General features: G+C 37.5%; 2 protein-coding genes across 2 annotated transcripts; both read right to left on the reverse strand.

Moving 5' to 3' along the window:
* Window positions 1-1,304: 1,304 nt before the first annotated feature.
* LOC143179643 (potassium/sodium hyperpolarization-activated cyclic nucleotide-gated channel 1) lies at window positions 1,305-6,497 on the reverse strand. The gene is made up of 9 exons (XM_076378957.1): window positions 6,255-6,497; window positions 3,714-3,964; window positions 3,421-3,642; window positions 3,099-3,285; window positions 2,875-3,009; window positions 2,611-2,803; window positions 2,018-2,209; window positions 1,678-1,901; window positions 1,305-1,619 (listed from the first exon to the last, which is right to left on the reverse strand). Exons 1-9 carry the CDS (start codon window positions 6,495-6,497, stop codon window positions 1,305-1,307), a joined length of 1,962 nt encoding a protein of 653 aa, XP_076235072.1.
* Task7 (TWIK-related acid-sensitive K[+] channel 7) lies at window positions 6,368-9,421 on the reverse strand. The gene is made up of 5 exons (XM_076378028.1): window positions 9,106-9,421; window positions 8,637-8,792; window positions 7,732-8,075; window positions 7,503-7,621; window positions 6,368-6,761 (listed from the first exon to the last, which is right to left on the reverse strand). Exons 1-5 carry the CDS (start codon window positions 9,230-9,232, stop codon window positions 6,497-6,499), a joined length of 1,011 nt encoding a protein of 336 aa, XP_076234143.1. The 5' UTR covers window positions 9,233-9,421; the 3' UTR covers window positions 6,368-6,496.
* Window positions 9,422-20,231: the final 10,810 nt, after the last annotated feature.

Below are 20,231 nucleotides of genomic sequence, written 5' to 3' on the forward strand. Positions count from 1 at the left end.
TACAATGCCCTACCGTTCACTTACTATTAACACTAGAGATGTATATAATTCTCGCTATTACGTACTATTCGTTAACGACATATCTTGTATGGGGCACAGAAAATCCTCGTAGAAAATCCAGCGTCCATAGAAATGATCGTGATTGTCTGATAATTTTCTGGCTCCATCTTATCTTAACTGTAACAGAAAACTACTTGTGCTGAATTGATGGTGATTGTGATAACAGAAGCTTCTCACATGCTCGAATTTCGACATTTGTAGATATATAAGAATTTGAATTTTGTTATTCTACTAGAACAACTCTGCGTTAGTTAAAAAATTCCATATTATAGCATTTATACTAGCTCACGACTGTAGAGGACCATAGAGTAAGAATTATTTTTAAAATACTCCAAAAGAAATTATTTAAAGAGTCTAAGCTCGAATCCATCTGAGAAATATTTTTATCTTCCACTCACTCCTACTTATTTTTGCAAAACTTGAAATATTTAGATTGCATTTTAGATCGAGCATGAGGCTACAAACTCTGCAGATTTATTAATATTCACGAGTTGAAGAAAAGTATGTCTTAAGTTTTGAGTTGTCATTGATTCCAGTAGAATAGGACCTCAAGAGAACATGGAACACACCTCGCGTAGAATCAAAAATTTTCTGAGATCCTCTTATTCGAGGATCACTTTCGCTGTTCCAATCCCCTATCAAATCGTATGTAATCTTCTAGAGATCCTCTAGAATTGTATAACTGTCACGATCATCGCTAAGGACACTGACAAATTAATAAGCGTTCCACGAGAACGAGAATTGCCAAGAAAAGAAGAAAATGAAAAATTAATCACACTTATTCGTGTTTGCAGTATATAATTCTATACGTGCATAGCTCATCGCAACAGTGCTAAAGATTTTAGTGAGTGTATTTGTAACTGTAAGTATCTTAGGTAATGATTAATATAATATATATATAATTATAAAATAAAGGTAGACATAAAGTAATGCCACTATACGAACAATGTATGGACAATAATAATATATAAGATCCTTAAATATACGATTAAACGATCAGTATTATTATTATTTGTCAAGGAAGACTTCGCTGGCGAAAATCATTGCAGGTAGACAGAATTGATTACACAAATTCTTCTCATCAGTGCACAAAATTTATAAAAAGGAACACTTCACTTTCTTCAAGAGTCAAAACAGGTAAGAAGTACCCATATTTCTTTGCCACTTATTATAACATTTTTATTTCGGCTTACATACATCAATTATTGAGAATAGTTGAGTTTGATCCCATACAATGTGGATTTTTAATATCTCTTATTGATAGTTGCAAAGTCACTGTCTGAGATTATCCTCCTGGAATCATTCGCTTGCACAGAACTGCGCATTAAATAACGCTTGTGCTGTTCCTCGATGACCATAGCTCTCTCTATCCTGTCAGTCGCGATTTTCTCGATCTTGGCAAACAGCTCTGTGTGTAGAGCAATGCACTTGCGGAAATCTCTACGATCAAGGCGATACACTTCACAAACTTCAATGGCAATGACACTCGCCACCCTCCTCTGATCAGGAACCAGAAGTGCCACTTCACCGAAATGAGCGCCATCGTCCAAATGGCAAATCTACAGCACGTTAAATATTTACAGTCGCCAAACTTTGTCTAAAAATATTCAGAATTACCTCTTTTCCTGTGGGTGTCAGTACAGCGACAGTTCCTGCAGATAGGAAGAACATACAGTCACCCTGGGCACCAGCTTTGACTATTACATCATTTGGCAAATACAGCTCGAACCTCAGATTCTTCACGATGTTTCGAAGAACATTTTTGGGCAGAGTCTTGAAGATCGCCACGTTCTGGACCAAACGATGACTAGACTGAAGGGCTATGTCATGACGCAGTTGCTCTGAAACGTGAAGATTGAAGAAAATTCTTATCTGAAGTTTGAGGAGATTATAAATAGAAAACAAAGACTGAGAAAAATTGTAAGGAGGAAACAGAGAATTGGAAGGAAGAGGATACCTGATATGTTAGATAAAATTAATTTTTCGCGGAAGTAGCTGTTCCTGAAGCGGTAGTAGTAGTAATCCAAGAGCCGCTTCTTCATGTGTTTCGGAAGCTGCTTCTGCCTCGTGTATGCAGTCACTTGGTTGATGATTTCCTGAAACTTTGTTTTGGACTCCTCTCTTCCTTCTTTTACTTGGATAAGCATCACTGAAATGAATATATTTACAGGGATTTTTACTGCGAAATTATAGAGTGGATTTAAATATAGAGATTTTTTTGTTTTTTTTAATGACTTATAATAATGAATAGAATTAATTTTTTGTAATGATACTTCAGTTGCCAAAATCTGAATTTGAACAACATTTTTTTCTAAATCAATGAGTGAGTCACTCAGAAATTATTTTAATCGACTTGCTGAACTTTTTTCTATTTTTTACTTTCATAAAGTTTGGTCAATTTTCTTCCAAGGTCTCTCCACAGACTTACGATATTTTCTTGCTATTTCTTTAATATAAAAATAATAATCTTTTGTGGCCAAGTAAACGACTGTAGATACTGCTCTTAAGAAAAATTGTGTATTGGTGACTAAGATTCGTAAAAAAATTCACCTAAAATATAACACTCTAGCAATCTGCCAATTATTTTGAGAAGCGAACTCAGGGCTATGTGGTCGATTGTTTTTGGCACAAACATTCCATAACCACTTGCAACAAGCTGCTCAACGACGATGTAGAGCGCCTGCTGGAACCTAATCTCTATGCTATCAGTGTCTAGAGCTGTTATCCAGCAGTCTCTGCAATTCTGTGAATAAAAGATACTAATCAACGAACGCTGAATCAGCGAATCATTTTCGACAAAATTCGAAATCTTACTTGTGGTGTCTGGTTATTGAAGTGTAGTACTAACACTGGTAGCAGGTAACAAAAACAAGAGAACCAGAACATGATATAGAATCCTAGCATGAGAGTAATGAGCATCTCGTAATAAAAATGCATTATATCGAGGTGCTATAATTTCAGTCAAAAGAGTATTGGTGAAGGGTACTATTGAAGACTATTAAATAAAATTGTTAAACAGGCTTAGCATGCAACTGTACCGTGAATAATTCGAACACATATAATTTGACTTGTTGAAAACGCGTCAGCTTCAAAAGTGGCAGAAGATTGATTAAAACAATTAAGTGATTCGATCCTTGTCCTGGTAATCGTCGCGACGATAGCGTTAAATAATCCCATGGCAAGGAAGAAAGGACATCCGGAATTAGGAACGTCATAAGATAGTGTCTAAGCAAACAGATTGCATAATAAAATATGCAAATATTTGCAACTTTCCTAAATCAATAATTTATTATAATACGAGAAAGCAGCGATTCATTGTATTTCTTCACGATTTTCTTCGTCTTCGAAATCACGATTTACCGAATTATCTTCAATGGCTCCAAATGGAAGCGTCGGTGATACTTGCTATAGTACCCAGTAAGCAAATTAAAAATAATGTTCAGCCAACAGAACACATATATGAGGGGGTTAAATTGATCCAAGTAGACACCATCGTGGCACATTATAACGAAGGCGACTGAAAAGGGGATGGTTGTGAAACCTATGAGTAGCACTATTATCATTATCACGTCCCAGATGAACCTGAAAATTTTCTTAAACAGAATGGCAGGTTGTTTAATTAGTAGTACGCAATATTTTCATAAGACAACTACCTCGGATAGCTAAAAGGGTGTATGATCCACCAATATTTGCTAGCAGCGTGTCTTCTTCTTTCTGCGAACACAGCTGCCATGCTGTCTAAGTACATCTTTGTCCTCGGAGTGTTTCTACTAATTTTGAACATATTTATCCATAGTTGTTTGAAAGAGAGGTTCTCCACTCCAGTGAACATCAAATACACGCTGTCTGCAGCTTTTGGCAATGCACACACGTGTTGCTTCATGTCTTCCCTTATTTCTTTAACCTAATTATGTCAACCAAGAATTTACTATTGAATTGACTGGTACTATAATTTTAATAATTATGGATAATTTGAAGTTTGTATTAACTTCAATAGAAATGTATATTATATTCTTTTTAATTAAAGTCTCTTTTTTTAGTAGAGATTATCAAGTCTTTGATCCAAGCCAAACTTTTTCGGCGAAGGTCTGAAGTTGCTGAGTTAGAAATTGGTTTGAACTTATTGTTAGATAAAATATAGTGGGAGAAAAATGTAGAGCACAGAATAGTGAACTGTAGTTTATTAAAAAATTCTCGACAATAAAAAATATACCCAACTGCGTCTCGTAATACAATGAACGATAATTCTATGAACTAAGGTACATGTATACAAACAGGTGCGCCCTATTTATTTATAGTACATACATACAATGGGTCGAGGGCAATGCAAATTTCACTGCAATTTCGGAAACGAACGGGGCAGTTTGTGCGTGTATCGTCCGATTTCGTAATTGACAAATTAGAACAGTGGTGGAGTAAGGAAGCATGGAAGTACTGTGAGCTGGAATTAAAAGAGAAGAACAGAAATTCTTGTCTTAACCCTCCGACTAGCTTCACTGTTATTCGATGTACTTTAGTGTTTCTGAGCTGTGCAAAATTGCAATAATAGAGATTTTGAAATATTTTGACACATGTGTATGATATGCAAATCGAATTCTAAGGTTTTATAATATCTTAGAGTATCTAGGAACTTCTAAGTTTGGAAATTCAATTTAATATTTAAAATTGAGAAATATTTCTAAGTAGGAATCAATCTTGAATTAATCTGCAAAATTTGTGTTACTAAAGTTGACTTACAAATGATCTGTCGGAGGGTTAAGAGGTGTCTCTAGAAAATCGTCTTCCTTAAAAAAATAACTACCTGGTTAATTTCAACTATCAGTCTTCCCGGATATTCCTGCTCATCGTTTAATATATTTCCTACTCGATTAAAAAAATACGACACGCAAATGTGCTCTTCGCGTCGTGGTTACATTGAGATTCATATCGTCTGAGTTGCAACCTTGAAGAATATCGATGCACCTTGGGATCAAGGAGAACGATGACGTGTAAAAGTTGCAAGCAAGTTGCATCGATTTTCCTGTGATCGCGATTTAAGTGGCTACAAAATCGCTCGGTTCCCTAACATCGAATTCTTCCATCAATCGATGATTGCACAAATCTCTCGTGGCATTACGGTGACTTTCATATTACGTCTACTCGTATAAACATCGAATTGTATATATAATATTTTACAATCGAGGCCAGGGTAAATGGAGCTCTTCTCGAGTTCGAACAAAACTAGGTGACGATGAGTGCCTCTTTGATTTCGGCGAAAGGAGATTTATTTGTCCTTTAAATGGGTTACTCTCTTCGACGAAGTGCATATAAAATTATTTTGGACCAACTAGTGCATTGCACAATATTTTCTGGTATAGTTAAATATTCAAATGTTCAAATGTTCAAATGTTTAAGTGTTTAGATGTTCAAATATTCAAATATTCAAATATTCAAATATTCAAATATTCAAATATTCAAATACTCAAATATTCAAATATTCAAATATTCAAATATTCAAATATTCAAATATTCAAATATTCAAATATTCAAATATTCAAATATTCAAATATTCAAATATTCAAATATTCAAATATTCAAATATTCAAATGTTCAAATGTTCAAATGTTCAAGTATTCAAATATTCAAATATTCAAATATTCAAATATTCAAATATTCAAATGTTTAAGTATTCAAGTATTCAAATATTCAAATGTTCAAGTATTCAAGTATTCAAGTATTCAAGTATTCAAGCATTCAAGTATTCAAGTATTCAATTTAAAAAATTTTCTCATATTCAAATTTTTCAAGCTAATCCTGAAAGTAACCATACATTGTTAACAAAAACAATATAATAATAGCATTGCAAACACCATCTCCTCTCATCCCTTCCGAAAAAAGTAACCCCCTCAAGCGACAGCTGCAATTCTAAATCATAAAGGGATACGGATACGACGCGGTGCAACGATTACCCTAAAACTCCGATAACAGGATTATACTCGATTCGATGAACAGTGATTCGGCAGCGGTCCAAACTCGTCCTTAACTCACCGAACGTCCTCCACGTACGCTCAGCGCCGTGAACGATACGAAACGTACGAAATCGTTACAAAATCGCCTAGAAATCGTCCTCTCTACGCCCTACTCGGTATATTACAAGGATTGAGTAATTCGTGACATGCGAGCCTCTGAATCTCCCCGAGTTCTCATCAAAATACATCTCCAAAAATCAACGAGAACGCGTCCTCGAACGTGTCCATGAACGCCTTATAGGTAGATCCTAAGAACACAGTTGCGGATGTCTGTTCCTCGAACCATGGAACTCTATCTGAGCCTCTCCAGATGGAGATCAGACTCGTGCTCTCGTTTCGAGTCGATTTTACACGTCGATACCGAGCAGCTCCCTGCTGTCGGCCCTCGATAGTCGACGACGTAAACTGCGACGACGGAACTCCTTCCATCAGACTGATGCACGCTTCTTGCGGATGCTGGGGGTGGCCGATGGAGGCCTGTAGCTCTGGTAACCCTGGTCCAGGTGCTCCGAATTCGCTGGACGCAGGCACGTGCAGAAGCACACGCGCACGCAGTCGTCCATGTCGTGGATGATGGGCACGTGGCCGCCCAGCAGCCGACCATTCACTGTCACCACCTCGCCGTCCAGGACTGGAACGTGCTGGGGCACGGGTACAAGCTCGTTTTCCTCGCGTCGAGCGTCGCCTGTGTTCCTGGTTTTAGGAGAAAAGTAATATATTAACGATGATAATGAAATTTGGTAAATATATAAATTATTATTAAATAATTTTGGTAAGTATGTAAGTATTTGGACAGTCTGGAACAAGTCTGGGATAGTCAATTGGAAATTCGTGAAATATCTACTGTTTTTATTTGTACTAGTTACTATCAAAGGCTATTCTCATCAGTATTTGTAGATCTTATGTAATCGTCTGAGATGAGATTTGTAGTCGAAACTATATCATAGAATTTTACTTGGTGTATTTTATATATTACAATAATGTAGAAATGTTTAATTATAAATACTTGTGCACGGTTGTGTATATTAAAATAGTAGAGAGATAAATTGTTCATACTAAAATTGTATATCCAGTGGGACTTCATTCTTTTGTTGTCTTTTTTTACAAATAGTGTGTTTAGCTACAAGTGAGATAAAATTCGAGGAATTCTGAATATACTAATGAAACGATAGTTAAGAATAAAGTCTGCTGCTTATTAAAAATTACAAGCGTATGTATTAAATATACAGGGTGTTGCAATATGTGTTTAGGGGTGCTATCTCTGAGCAAGGATTAATTTCCTAAGAAAGAAGAAACCAAAGGAGAAAAATAAAACTACTTCAGAGAATGTTTATTTCTTGATAAAGTAAAAATTAAAGATATTAAATATATAAGCCGATCGAAGTTGCATTACTCAGTTTAAACTACTGCAAAGATGAAAAGACTGGTACTTACATAGTCATGAAACGCAGGACGAGTAAGTTTATACTGGCAGCGACGACAGCCAGGCCAAATAGGATGAAAACTAGACTTAAGGCCACGTATCCTGGTTTATTGGAAAGTGCATGGTCGTTCTATAACATTTTTCATTAAAATCGATTATAATACACATTTCTGAAATCATAGAACTATCACACTCTATCAAACATTAGTAAACCAAATAAACAAATCGATAGGTCATTACCTGAAGAGCGACATAATCGCCAAACCCAATGGTAGTCAATGTGACGAAGCAGTAGTAGAAGCTGTCAAAGTAGCTCCATCCCTCGTAACGCGAAAATACTGCTGCCCCCGTGGTAATAATTATACTCGAGAGCAAACCAGTTGCAAACATCAGATTCAGCTCCGTAGCCTCTGTTTTCTGGCATCGTAGATACGTTTTAGCTCGTTTGATTACCACGGAGGCGAATTTGTTCAAACGTTCACCGATGCTTTGGAACATTACGAGACCTAGAGGGATGCCCACCATGGCGTACACCATACAGAAGGCTTTCCCACCTATGGTGACTGGCGTGGAATGCCCGTAACCTGGGAATGTAACAAAAATAATGAAGAGAGATGAAACAATTTTTTTTAGATTGCATGTGGGAGTCAGGTATGGACAGGTTAAAGGTTGAAAGTTTAGCCATTTATAGATCATTGAAATGTTATGATATTATAAGGGTGAAAATGTTAAACAATGTTAGGTTTCGTTAAGTTTCCAGAAGAATTGGAATAATTAATTTCTGGAGTACATACAGTGACTCAGATTTCTTTTAGTTAATTGTAAAAACTACTGTGGTATATATTTTTTTATTTTATGTGCTATGTTTCTAGCTTTCAAACCAGTTTTTTTATTTTAATTCGAAATATGAAATATTCTGAGAATTTTAAGGTATAAGTTCAGTGCCAAATTCTTTGTGAACAAATTCTTGAGTCACTGTACTTGAGTCCACCTACTAGGGAGGAGTGGTTAACAAAGGTTTGGCCTATAAAATCTCAAACACTTTCTATAAGTACAAATTTCACTGCGTGGCACTGAAATTTGAAAAGAAGAAGTTCAAAAACACGTTAAAATAATATAATAAAATAATTCAAAATTCTACTCACCTATCATAGCGAGCACAAGTGTGGAAAAGTAAAAGGCACCCGCGAATTTCCACTGAGGACCCGCCTTGTGCGGTTTGTTCTCTATTATAACAATCTCCAGCATCCTATAGTCCTCCTGCGTGATGTTATACTTCTTCATCATATTTCGGCGAACCTCTGCAACCACAAGGAAACACAATATCTTCGCTATAAATCCATGACTTATTAACCACCTCATAACAAGGTACACATTCCTGAACTCAACTCATGACAGTCCACTTGAGAATATAAAATCCACTACAGAAACAAACCTATTCCTGCCACGAATAAATCTCAAGCTACAACGAATACAGCAACAAGTTTCTATCAGAGAAATGCTACACAAAAAGAAAGAGCGCAATTATAAGTGAATTCTAGTGCACGCAATATTTTCAAGTCAGAAGCACCGAATAAAAAAATCCAACTGAAAAATAGAAGAGAAAAAAATCACCAGAGAGAAATTCCCAACGTTTCCTCTCAGTGTCCGACTCGAACGCGTCGAACACGGCCGCCCCGACCAGCAGATACGTGAACGTGCACACCACCAACGCCAGAGTCCTCACATTCGGCCTCTTCATCTTCCCAAAGGCCCCAGTGTCAGCCCAAGGAACTGGAGGAGCGCTCCCAGCAATCTGTCCCGCTTCTACGCACTTCTCGAGACGAGCACACGCCACCGTTCCTCACTCATGCCTCTCACTGTTCGAACGGGGTAACAGGCTCGACGACATTTTCGGTTTCGACGCGACGCTATCGATTCCCACGCGACATGTTCCTGGGAATGGTCGTGCAAAACGTCGAGACGCGTGGACGACACACCGAAGGCCAGCAGCCGCGGCACCCGCGTCGCTTCACGCTCCTTTCGGCGTGACGAGATGAAGTATTGATCAGACACGCGCGCAATCTCGGTGGAGATGGTCGCTGGCTGTCTGTGTAGGCACGAGATCGACTACTGGTAAATGGAATCTAGCGCTGCGACGCGTTGGTCGAGAAAAGTCAGTGGGAAGTTTAATCAGGGCTCGTTGAAGTGCCTCCGCTGATAAGAATTCTTCTTTCAGTAGTATAGGTCGATCATTTATTGAACATTAGGAGATGGGACAATGTTTTCGCAAGGAACATCGCTTTAGTGTCATCTTCGAATTTTAATGAAAATTGGTGAACGAGTAGAGCATCGAAGAATGTTAGACATGTTTTTTTTTAGCTGTTGATTTTTATGTTTAAGGGGTGAAAACCAATCCCAAAGTTGGAATGAAAAATGTTTTTGTAAATATCTCAAAAGCTAATGCAGGTAGAAAAAAATGGTGAACGTACAAAATGCGTGAATTTTTATAAACAGTAAGCTGACGTTAAGAAAATTTGAGATATTTAGGAAAATTTTCCACTTCAACTTTGGGGATGGTTTTCACCTCTTAAATATAAATATCAATAGCTAGAAACAATACATGTCTAATATTTCTCTGTGCACTACTCGTATATCAAGTTTTATCAAAATGGAAAGATGAGACTAAATGATATACCTTACCAGTTTAAGAAATTGAGGGGTTGCAAAGTGAAAAAGCTTGATATCACTATTTTTTCTAATTTATTTTTCCTCTACTTGATTACAATTTTTATGTCTAGAAATAAGTTTTTTTAAAAAGTAATTCTGATTTCTATCTTACTTACCCTGTTTCTAACTTTGTTATACCACGAATGTATTAAACTGTAACTGCAAAATTGTTGAGTAGTAGAAATGCTGAGAGTAACCACCAGAGATAATTCAGGGATTCGTTTCTCGATTGGGAAGCTGGATCAACCTACCCTCTGAATTACTGTGTGGGGGATGATTCTACTTTATTATTCAATAGAAATTAGACTTTACTTCCCCAAATACTGACATCTCCTGAAGTGCCACCTCACAATCAGAACACCAATCACAGTAAAGAAATTATTAATTATTGTCAGTAGTACAGATCAATAATTGATCATACATAGACTTCTACGTCGATACAGAAGGGATGGATAGGAATATACGTTGAGAGTAACTACCAGGGATAATTCAGGGTTCCTTTATCGATCGAGAAGCTAAGGGAAGCTACCCCTGGACTCATAGGATGGAGGGTGTTGTTTGACAAACTTGATACTCAATAAAGTTTCGAGTTAACTTTCCCCATCGCCGCGCCTAATTGAGTTCTTGTTTTGTGGTTGAGTTAGATGGCAGGATTGCTGCTCATGCAATTATTTGTTGCTTGTGCCGAGCTACAGTTCAGACTGAGGGTCGTTTAATTATGGGTTGGGTGATAGTTTCTTTGGAGATGTAAGTTCTTAGCTGTTCTGCATGTTCGAGTTGTGTGTAAAGTCGAAGTTTTTGATTGAATGAAGAAGCACGATAATGGGTAGATAAAATTAACAGTATAATATAAATAGGATCTTATCAAAATTATATGTTTTCAATGTATATATTATACAGATTTATCGTTGTGCAATATTTCGAGGGCAATCTCGTCGCAAGGGATCATCTATTTGTCAAATTAATTGCTGCATCTATCGATTTCGGTCTCAGTGACATACAATTTCAGATAGCTTCCTGGATTGATTGATCACCGCCACAGCATTATCAAAATATTAATGAGAAGATCCTATATAGATGATTGCAATAATTAATCTCGAGCTTCCTATCGTTATTTAAGGGAATTGTACAGAGGACTTAAAAAGGAAGCCATGAAAAGGATTTTAGTGAAATAAAAAGGAATTAATGGCCTAAGATCATTGGTCATAATTTTTCCTAATAGATTCTTCTTTTCATGGCTCAAACTACAATTTTTCTTGAGTTTCTTGAAAGACTATTCGTTTTCCGCGAATGTGGAACATGGCATTACTGAAAGCAAGCTCTTCAGTACATTCCCAAGAAATCCTTCCCGCGACTAAAGAACAGATGCAAAAAAAGTAATGAAAAATTTACGAAATACCAAGCTAGACTCTCGATTTAAATTGAATACAACGTAATATGCTCAGGTACATTTTTCTTGACATCTCAAGAAACAAAGCAGTTTTAATTAGACATCACTGTTGCTCAATTAATCAGTACTTCAACATTAGCAGCAATCATAAATCGTTCTACTGTACACATACAAATTGATAAAACCTGTTGAAAATTTTATTTCGAGTTATGTAATTGGGAGAGAATTTGATGCATCAACAATTTCGCTTTCGTGTAATGCGTCTTTGTTGAAAGCTCAGATCTCAAAACGCGACGTTTACGAGGAACTTTACGCCTCGACACAGACTAAAAGCACATCACTCGTCCTCCACGATAACCATTCCTTTGTTCCATACGCCATTTAGGAAATTTATATCGCCGAAAAATACGAAGCAAAGTTACGACACTTCAAACCCAGCAGCCCCTGGAAACGCCATTTCCGTCGAGGAGCCCACGGATATTTCCAAAATTTATACTTTCCTTTATAGGAACAGTAAAATTGTCGCGCCTCTGCTGTAAGAAACGTCCGAGAATTTGGTTGGACCGATAGGAACATAAAAGAAACGAGAAATGAGAGTCCCGTGTGTTCTCGATCGAGGAAATCACGTTGTTCCCTAAAAATAGGAAAAACCTACCACTCCTATCGATTTTCCTCTTTGTGAACGTCGACTCCTCGCCGTGTCGTTAGGTAGACTTCGTTATAGCGCGCTACACAAAGAGTGATCTTAATTTCTCATCAGGACCAGAAGATGAATTCGATTCGTCGATCGAGTGTGTCTCGTTGCGTGAAATTGCCACGTTTTGTTCCATGGCGATCCTCCACTGCCTCAAACACGCGAAATAGTACGATTCAGGCACAGAAATGGTATTCGCGTACCATTTGCATACAGAGACGATCCTGCTTCGACATCCTGTGACGATAAGGAACGCCAATCTATACAGGATGAATCTAGTAACTGGGATGAGTTATAGCTACAACTTTGTTCCAGGTGAAGCTAGAAAAAAATTGGAGAGGAAGTATTTTTACACTATTTAATAAACCTATCGAGGACGCAATTTTCTTTCACAAGTGTATCGGTTTTTCTACACAAATTGATTTTCTGTATCATTCTGCGTCGAAAAAGAGTAAGATTTAATTTACAATTTTCAATTTCTCCAAAACAGTCGAGAGTTCTGTAAGTAAAAAATAAATGCAGTTTTACTGTACAGCTGCATTAATTTATGCGTAAAAACACTCGTGGAATGGGGTAAAATTTTTCTCTGCAATTTTTTGTAATTTCAATTGAAGTAATTACTGTACTACCTAACTATCTACTATGTTAACTAACTATCGTTATATCTACTAAAAATACTTTACTAAAAATACTTTACTGCCTACGCACATTAACCAGATACGACGCAGGAGGTCAGTAGAATAAGTCAGTAAAATAAGACAAGTCAGTCACGTGTTTATGTCACATTGTAGCTACTCCCCCACCTTGGTAAAAAAAGTCTGAATCGCAATTTTTTTTCCATTGTCCTCTTATTTTGCCACGTAGAATCCTCCTTTAACATTTCTGACACCTGTTGTCGAGTACTCTATACGTACAGGCACATATCTACAATAAATTAGATAGAGTAAATTGCGAATTAAAACATTCAGGAAATTGGCAAAGTTTCGTCGACGAAGCTGGGTATTTTGACTTTTATTATCTCCGCCAGATTATTGTTACATAATTCCTCAAATTCTTTTTATTTATTGAAGAAACTTTACACTTTATTAGTCCATAGGTAAGTGTATTCTTTCTATGCTAAATATTAGTAACATTAACTTTAACTAAGAAAGTAAAACAAGCGTGAATAATCGAGCATCGGTTAATCAAGATTTCACTGCACTGCACTGCTTATTCTGTATATCTAAGAAAACTGTAATTCTGCTATCTTTTTTGTAATTTCTGGGAATTAGAAATCACCGTTTGCTCCACTCTAATTTCTTAGTAGACATAAATCGTCTTTGCTTTTTCAAAAGAAAGAATAAACACGATAATTATACAAATAGAACAATCTACCTTATATAGATTTAATTTCTGCATGTATAAATTGAAAGAGAAACGCCACATTTCTGACACCTGTTGTCGAACACTCTATACGTACAGGTACATATCTACAATAAGGTAGACAGAGTAAATTGCGAATTAAAACATCCAGAAAATTAGCAAAGTTTCGTCCACGGGGCTAGGCATTTTTTAGTTTCCAGTTAAAAAAGCCGCCCTATTTGTCGAGAACTTCATACACGGTTCGGTTCGTGCGTCAGCAGTTCGCCTTGAATACGATACACACCGATTACGCTGCATCTACGTTGCTCGCGTCCTTTGTACGCTTCTATTATCTCTGCCTCGTTGATTTTTTCGCTGTTAATTAAGTATCAAGGAGCTGCAGCGGGAGGAATGAATGACGATTTGCCTCGGCTCTATTGATAATCGACTCGAACGCGTTGACTGTAATTAAAGTTTGATGCCGACGAGGCGACTTCGCGAACACCATCTCCAAAGGAATCGATATTCCGTTAATCGATGTGTACATGGAGAGACTTCTGCTCGATTGTATTTTTAGTGCGGATATGTACTGGATGTAAAATTATGCGTGTCGGGGAGAATATTTTTAATGTCTAGGAATGTGGAGAAGTTTTGCTTTGAAGAGTTGTGTCGTGTTTGGAAGACTTTTTAAGTGAAAGGATTAACAGCGTGAACTGTTAACCCTTGGAAGGCGAATGATAGAGTTTCTATTGTATATTATTCTTTGGAGGAAGAATTATGTGTAAAAATATAGTTTGAATTTCACTTTTTTATAGTTCTCTATAAACCTGATATATGAAATAAGTGTATGAAATAAGTGTGAAATAAGTTATCAGTAAATTTGTTACAGCTTTAACATCTTGTGTTATATTCAGGGTCAAAGTGACCCTGCATTCGTCGTACGAGGGTAAAGTGAGAAGATTCTGAACATTTGATCAAGATTTGAGGATTTGAAGAATAAGAGAACTTTAATATTCAAGTTTATCAGATAATTTAGCATTCCCAAAATCTATAATATAAGTAGTGTAAACTGTTTAAGGAAAGACAAACGATATTTGTCACTCTTCAGCCACTTTCTCATTTACTTACGTCCATTATTGCGATTCATCGTCTATTTCCTTCCTCCACCGATTCCGTGCAATTTCAGAGGATAGTAAAGCAGTGACGAACACGATACTAAAGACGTGCCGTTGTATGATTCCCTTTTAAGGATTCCTTTCCTTTGAGCAGACATCCCCTTCGCGATCGTTTATTTACAATCTTTTCCTCCGCGACTCTGCTGCAAACAGCACGTTCCTTTTTTCTTCAGTGTCCCATCGACGCTTGCTACCTTATTAAATTTTTCATTTATCCAACTATTGAAAAACGACAATCCGCCAAACCTTGACATCCTTTGGAATTATCCGGCAGCTATCGAATGTCTCTTTTTTCACAATCCAAACGATCTATAATCTTCCTATGGCTTTTTCTCGTCGATACGTCTTTCAAATGAGCGTGAAAGCTTGTCACGAAGTCTCCCTTGGCAGTTCAAAGTTGAGAATTCAAAAGCTAGTTCCTCGAATCTCGACAATAGAAAAATCCCCATCTTTGTTCATTACATTTTTAAAATTACCTAAATTATATTTTCAAATGTTCAATTCGAAGAATTGATTAAAAATTCTTTCTTTTGATCCTTAAATTTGTTCATTTCGTAATTCCAAATTCACAGAACCACATAGAAGCACCTTCCATTTTAAAAACAGTAGAAGGTACACAACCAATCTCCAAAAGACACCTTGAATTACCAGCTGCAGGTGTCTTCCGCTTTCCTCTACGAGCGAATCAAGGCGTCAAGCTTTTATATATGCCACAAAAAGGGCGTGGCAGGGGTTGAAATATACGATCCCCGCTCCTGCCCCTCATCGTCGCAGAAGAAAGATCAGGAAGCGTAACAGAGAATTTATCCATGGAAGAGAAAAGGGGTGTGCAATGTGGCCACGTCACTGACATGCAAATGAAGTTTTTCTTAAAGGCGGCTCGCAATTTTCAGCTGACGTGCGTCGATGCAGGAACCAGGAACTCCTCGGGCGAACTTTTAACGAGATACATCTGATTCTGGGCTCAATTTCTGAAATGAAACTGGGATCCATTTTCCTGCGGGAGCGTAACGACATGTTTGGCATGCAACGACCCCGAGAATCGCGAAATTCATACGGGGAGAACGTGAGCAACGAGAGCATATTTTTGTTATCGAAAATTCGACGATTCACGGTACGCTGCACGATGCAGATTTTATTTTATGTTCGACTGGGTGAACCTGCTGCGCTATGCTTATCGTAGAATATTCAGGCGGGTATTATTTTAGATTTAACGCGTTTTTCGTGTGAAATGCTCGATTTTCTATATCAGAGATTTATGCTGATCAATTCATGGATAAATCATGCGGATAAATTGGCCGAAAAATGATTGGAATTCGTTTTACTTTGGTTTGCTCAGAGGGAAGTCTTTTTCTACGAAAAGTCGTTCCAAGAATGCGTACATGGTCGACTTTATAAATCAGTTGCGGACGACAAAAGGCGGTTCGAGGAAACAGACGACTCTAAAATGTTCTATTTACCGAAATTCTTTAATAGTGAGAGAAAGAGAAGTGTATGTGTACGCGAAAGAGCGCAAGTGGAGAAGATTCGTTTGTGGTCAGACATGCGCTGGGACCACTGTTCTTCTATTCTAACTTTTACTGCGTGGAATACAGACATATTCTTGACTAAGAAATTCATAATGAAAGCACTATTAATGCTTTCAATGCCACGTTCATTAAAATTCTTGTCATATGCACAGTTGAACCCAACTTTGAGTAAAATTATTCTTGATTCAATTTTATATCCACTTTACAGGTCTACTGTTCTTTTAATAACTTTCACTACATATAATTTCTGCTCAGTACCATTCATGATAATTGTGTGCAATAATGTTACTCATAATTATACAAATCTTTCGCTCACATGTGACTGATGAGACACGTAAGGTTACTCATAATAGTTACTCATAAATGAAAATGGAAATGCTAAAATTCTAAATTTAGAATAATACCAGAAATGCTTCATGTATTAACATATTATAAAAATCGAACATTCTAAATAGAAAGAAGTGATTGCCATGGAGATGACGTTTCATTAACATTAGAAAACTATTCACGTTGCTTGTCCACCCAAGTCAACGACCTCATTGTCAGACACGCTGGTTCATGATTACACGCACGTGCGATCAATGATTTGCTGAGACAACGAGCTCGACTTAGATAATTAAGAAATACCCCACTTGCACCGAACGACGCAGTCGTCACGCCGTAATTTAGGCGTCGGCTTACAATATCCCATTCTGGCGCGCACGTAACGAGGTAAAACGCCGCGAGCCCGCGACACTTACAAACACCCTTCGTGTAATTAAATGGGAGGCAGTAATTGCGATCACTGGTTAACGACGTTCCTGCGTCGACGCTCCTGTCATTACACGCTCACTTTTCCGCTGGCTAACGGCCTGTTTGCTCGAACCTCGCCGAGCTTCACTACTCAAACAGACAAATTCAACATTGAGGTACTATTCCATGCACTTTTTTCAAATCTTTGTTACTTCACTTGTGGTCGAAATTATTGACTTTCTTCGATTTATTAATGTCAGATATCGATGTCTGAGGGTTCTGTAAGTTTCTTTTTTTGGTCTGTCTCAAGTATCTTGTGATTCTGCATGCTAAAATAAAGGTAAAATAAAGAATATTGAAGGTGGGTTTGAGGTTTTCTTTTGGAGTTATTAATTGTTTTAAAAAAGTCTAGAATGTGTATGAAATGTGTTTTAGTTGATTTATTCTACTGAAATGGCTGTATCTGGATTATTTTTCCTACTGAAATCGCTATATTTAGTTTGACTTATATTACTGGGATCATTGTGGGTCTCATTTATTCTACTGACATCGTCGTGTTTGATCTGACTTATACTACTAGCACCGCCGTGTCTGATCTGATTCATTCTACTGAAGTGACTGTGTTTTAACTCACTTATTCTACTGACATCACCCTGTCTAGTCTGACTTATACTACTAGCATCATCGTGTCTGACCTGACTTATTCTACTAGAATGGCTGTGCCTGCCTTGACTTATTCTACTGAAATGGTTGTGTCTGACCTGAGTTATTCTACTGAATTGGCTGTGTCTGTCTTGATTTATTCTACTGAAATGGTTGTGCCTGGCCTGACTTATTCTACTGAAATGGCTGTGTCTGGCCTGACTTATTCTACTGAAATGGCTGTGTCTGGCCTGACTTATTCTACTGAAATGACTGTACCTAGCCTGACTTATTTTACTGCAATGGTTATTTCTGACCTGACTCATTCAATTAAATTGGCTGTTCTTGCCCTGACTTATTCTACTGGTATCGCCCTCTCTGATCTGTCGTATATTATTGGTATGGTCGTGTCTGACCTGACTAATTCTACTGACATCGTCGTATCTAACTATGTCTGGCGAGACTTATTCTACAGACATCGCTGTCTCTCACCTGGCTAATGACACCAAGGCCACTTGGTCTAGCCCTTGGTCTAGACTTTGAACTAACCCTTCGCTTAATCCAGGACTTCATTGACCCCTAGGTACTTTGTCTAGTTATTCTTGACTACTGTTTATACACGAGGGGCATAAAAGACGAATTATGTTCAGTGAAGTCAAAATTAATAATGTGCACCTTGGTCACTGATTTAATGTGAACAAATTCTCCACGTAAATTCGATTTAATTCTAATTGATTGACAAGGTAAGCTCGTTATTCTGCACTCTAAGGCAAGAAATGCACAATAATCCTAACTCACCTAGCCTCTTGAAAAGGTTAATGATTCTGAAAGAAAGTCTTAAACACTATTTCGTTATTCCTCAATTTTCGTCTTATTTCGGTAAGTGGAATCACTTTTTGAAATTTCTGACACGTCTTATCGGACACCCTATATAAGATACTGAATTATTCGCGACAAATCTCACCCTACCCCCTTCTCCCAAAGCAATAAAGCTACAAGTCTCAGCCAGCTCCCAACGAGCGTTCAGGTAGATCGAAGAGTAATTGAACTTGACTCCACGCGCCCGTGCATCGAGGCTGTCCTTGATTCTTGAAGCAAGTTCGTGCCACAAGTGTGCAATAAATCAGCACGGCTTGATGGGGTGTGCACTGGTCGTGAATTAACTCGTACGAGCTACGGGCTTCCCTTGCATTTTGCAGCAGCCGTGAGGGATCTTTGTGATTCAAATACGAGCAGTTCGATGTCGACCTGTGTCGCTATATGAAAACTCGATGTCAGCCGTATTGGTATTCCGCTGCTGCTTTCAGATGTTTGGAAAATCCTCTGCCAAAGATGATTGCCTTGGTACGTGCTCAGAATTAACAGGATTCAATTTTAGTGCTGAAAACCGTAGTTATAATAGTCTTGTGATGCAATAGGATCTCGAGTATCTGAAGGACCCATTTAACAATTACTTTTATTACCTTCGCCAGATTATTGTTACACAATTCCTCAAGTTTCAGTCGATGTTCTACTCAACTCTTTGTATTCTTTTTATTTATTGAAGAAACCTTAGACTGTATCAGCCCATAGGTAATTGTATTCTTTCTATGCTAAATATTCGTAACATTAACTTTAACTAAGAAAGAAAAACAAGTGTGAATAATCGAGCTTCGGTTAATCAAGATTTCACTACACTGCCTATTTTGTATATCTAAGAAAACTGTTATTCTGCTATCTTTATTTTAATTTCTAGGAATTAGAAATCACCATTTGCTCCACTCTCGCGATTTCTTAGTAGACATTAATCGTCTTTGTTTTTCCAAAGGAAAGAATAAAAACGATAATTATAGAAATAGTACAATTTAGCTTATGTAGATTCAATTTCTGCATGTATAAATTGAAAGAGAAACGCTACATCTTAAGTGCTTTCCAGCACAGAAGTGGAAAACCTCCCTCGAGGATCCCCTTCATTCGGGCCACTCTTTAGTTCCCCGTTTTTCACGTGCAGTCCCAAGTTTACTGTTTCATCCAACGACCGAAGAAGACATTACCACGGGACATTGCTTTCACGGGGAACTTTCATGAGTATTGCTACCTGTCCTTCAAGATTCGTATTACGTCTGCGAAGACACACGTTCTCCGAATTGTTCGGCTTTCAGAACAGAGGATATAAAAGAAGGTAGATTCAAGGTTGGCAGAATTCGCTATGCGACATGGATAACGTTCACTTCGGTACATTTCAGATGGATATGACTGTCCTCTCCTTTTGCTCTGCTGAAGATGATGGTCGGTTTGGCGTCCTTCGAAAAGATTTTTTCCAGCCTTCTGCCATAACAGTTGAGCCTCCATATTCTGAAGTGGCGATACAGAAGGAAGGAGGTTTGTGCATTTATGGAAAATTTCAGTGCTCAAAGAAGGACAGAATTCATATAATATCAACAAAACATTGAAATTATTGAAAGATTAATACATTTTATTATATTTGAAAGGTGAAATAAGCCTTTAATTAGGTTCTATTTATATAATTTTGTTTGTGAAAATAGAAA

Source organism: Calliopsis andreniformis, chromosome 5 (assembly GCF_051401765.1).
Source record: "Calliopsis andreniformis isolate RMS-2024a chromosome 5, iyCalAndr_principal, whole genome shotgun sequence".
NCBI classification, from domain to species: Eukaryota; Metazoa; Arthropoda; class Insecta; order Hymenoptera; family Andrenidae; genus Calliopsis; species Calliopsis andreniformis.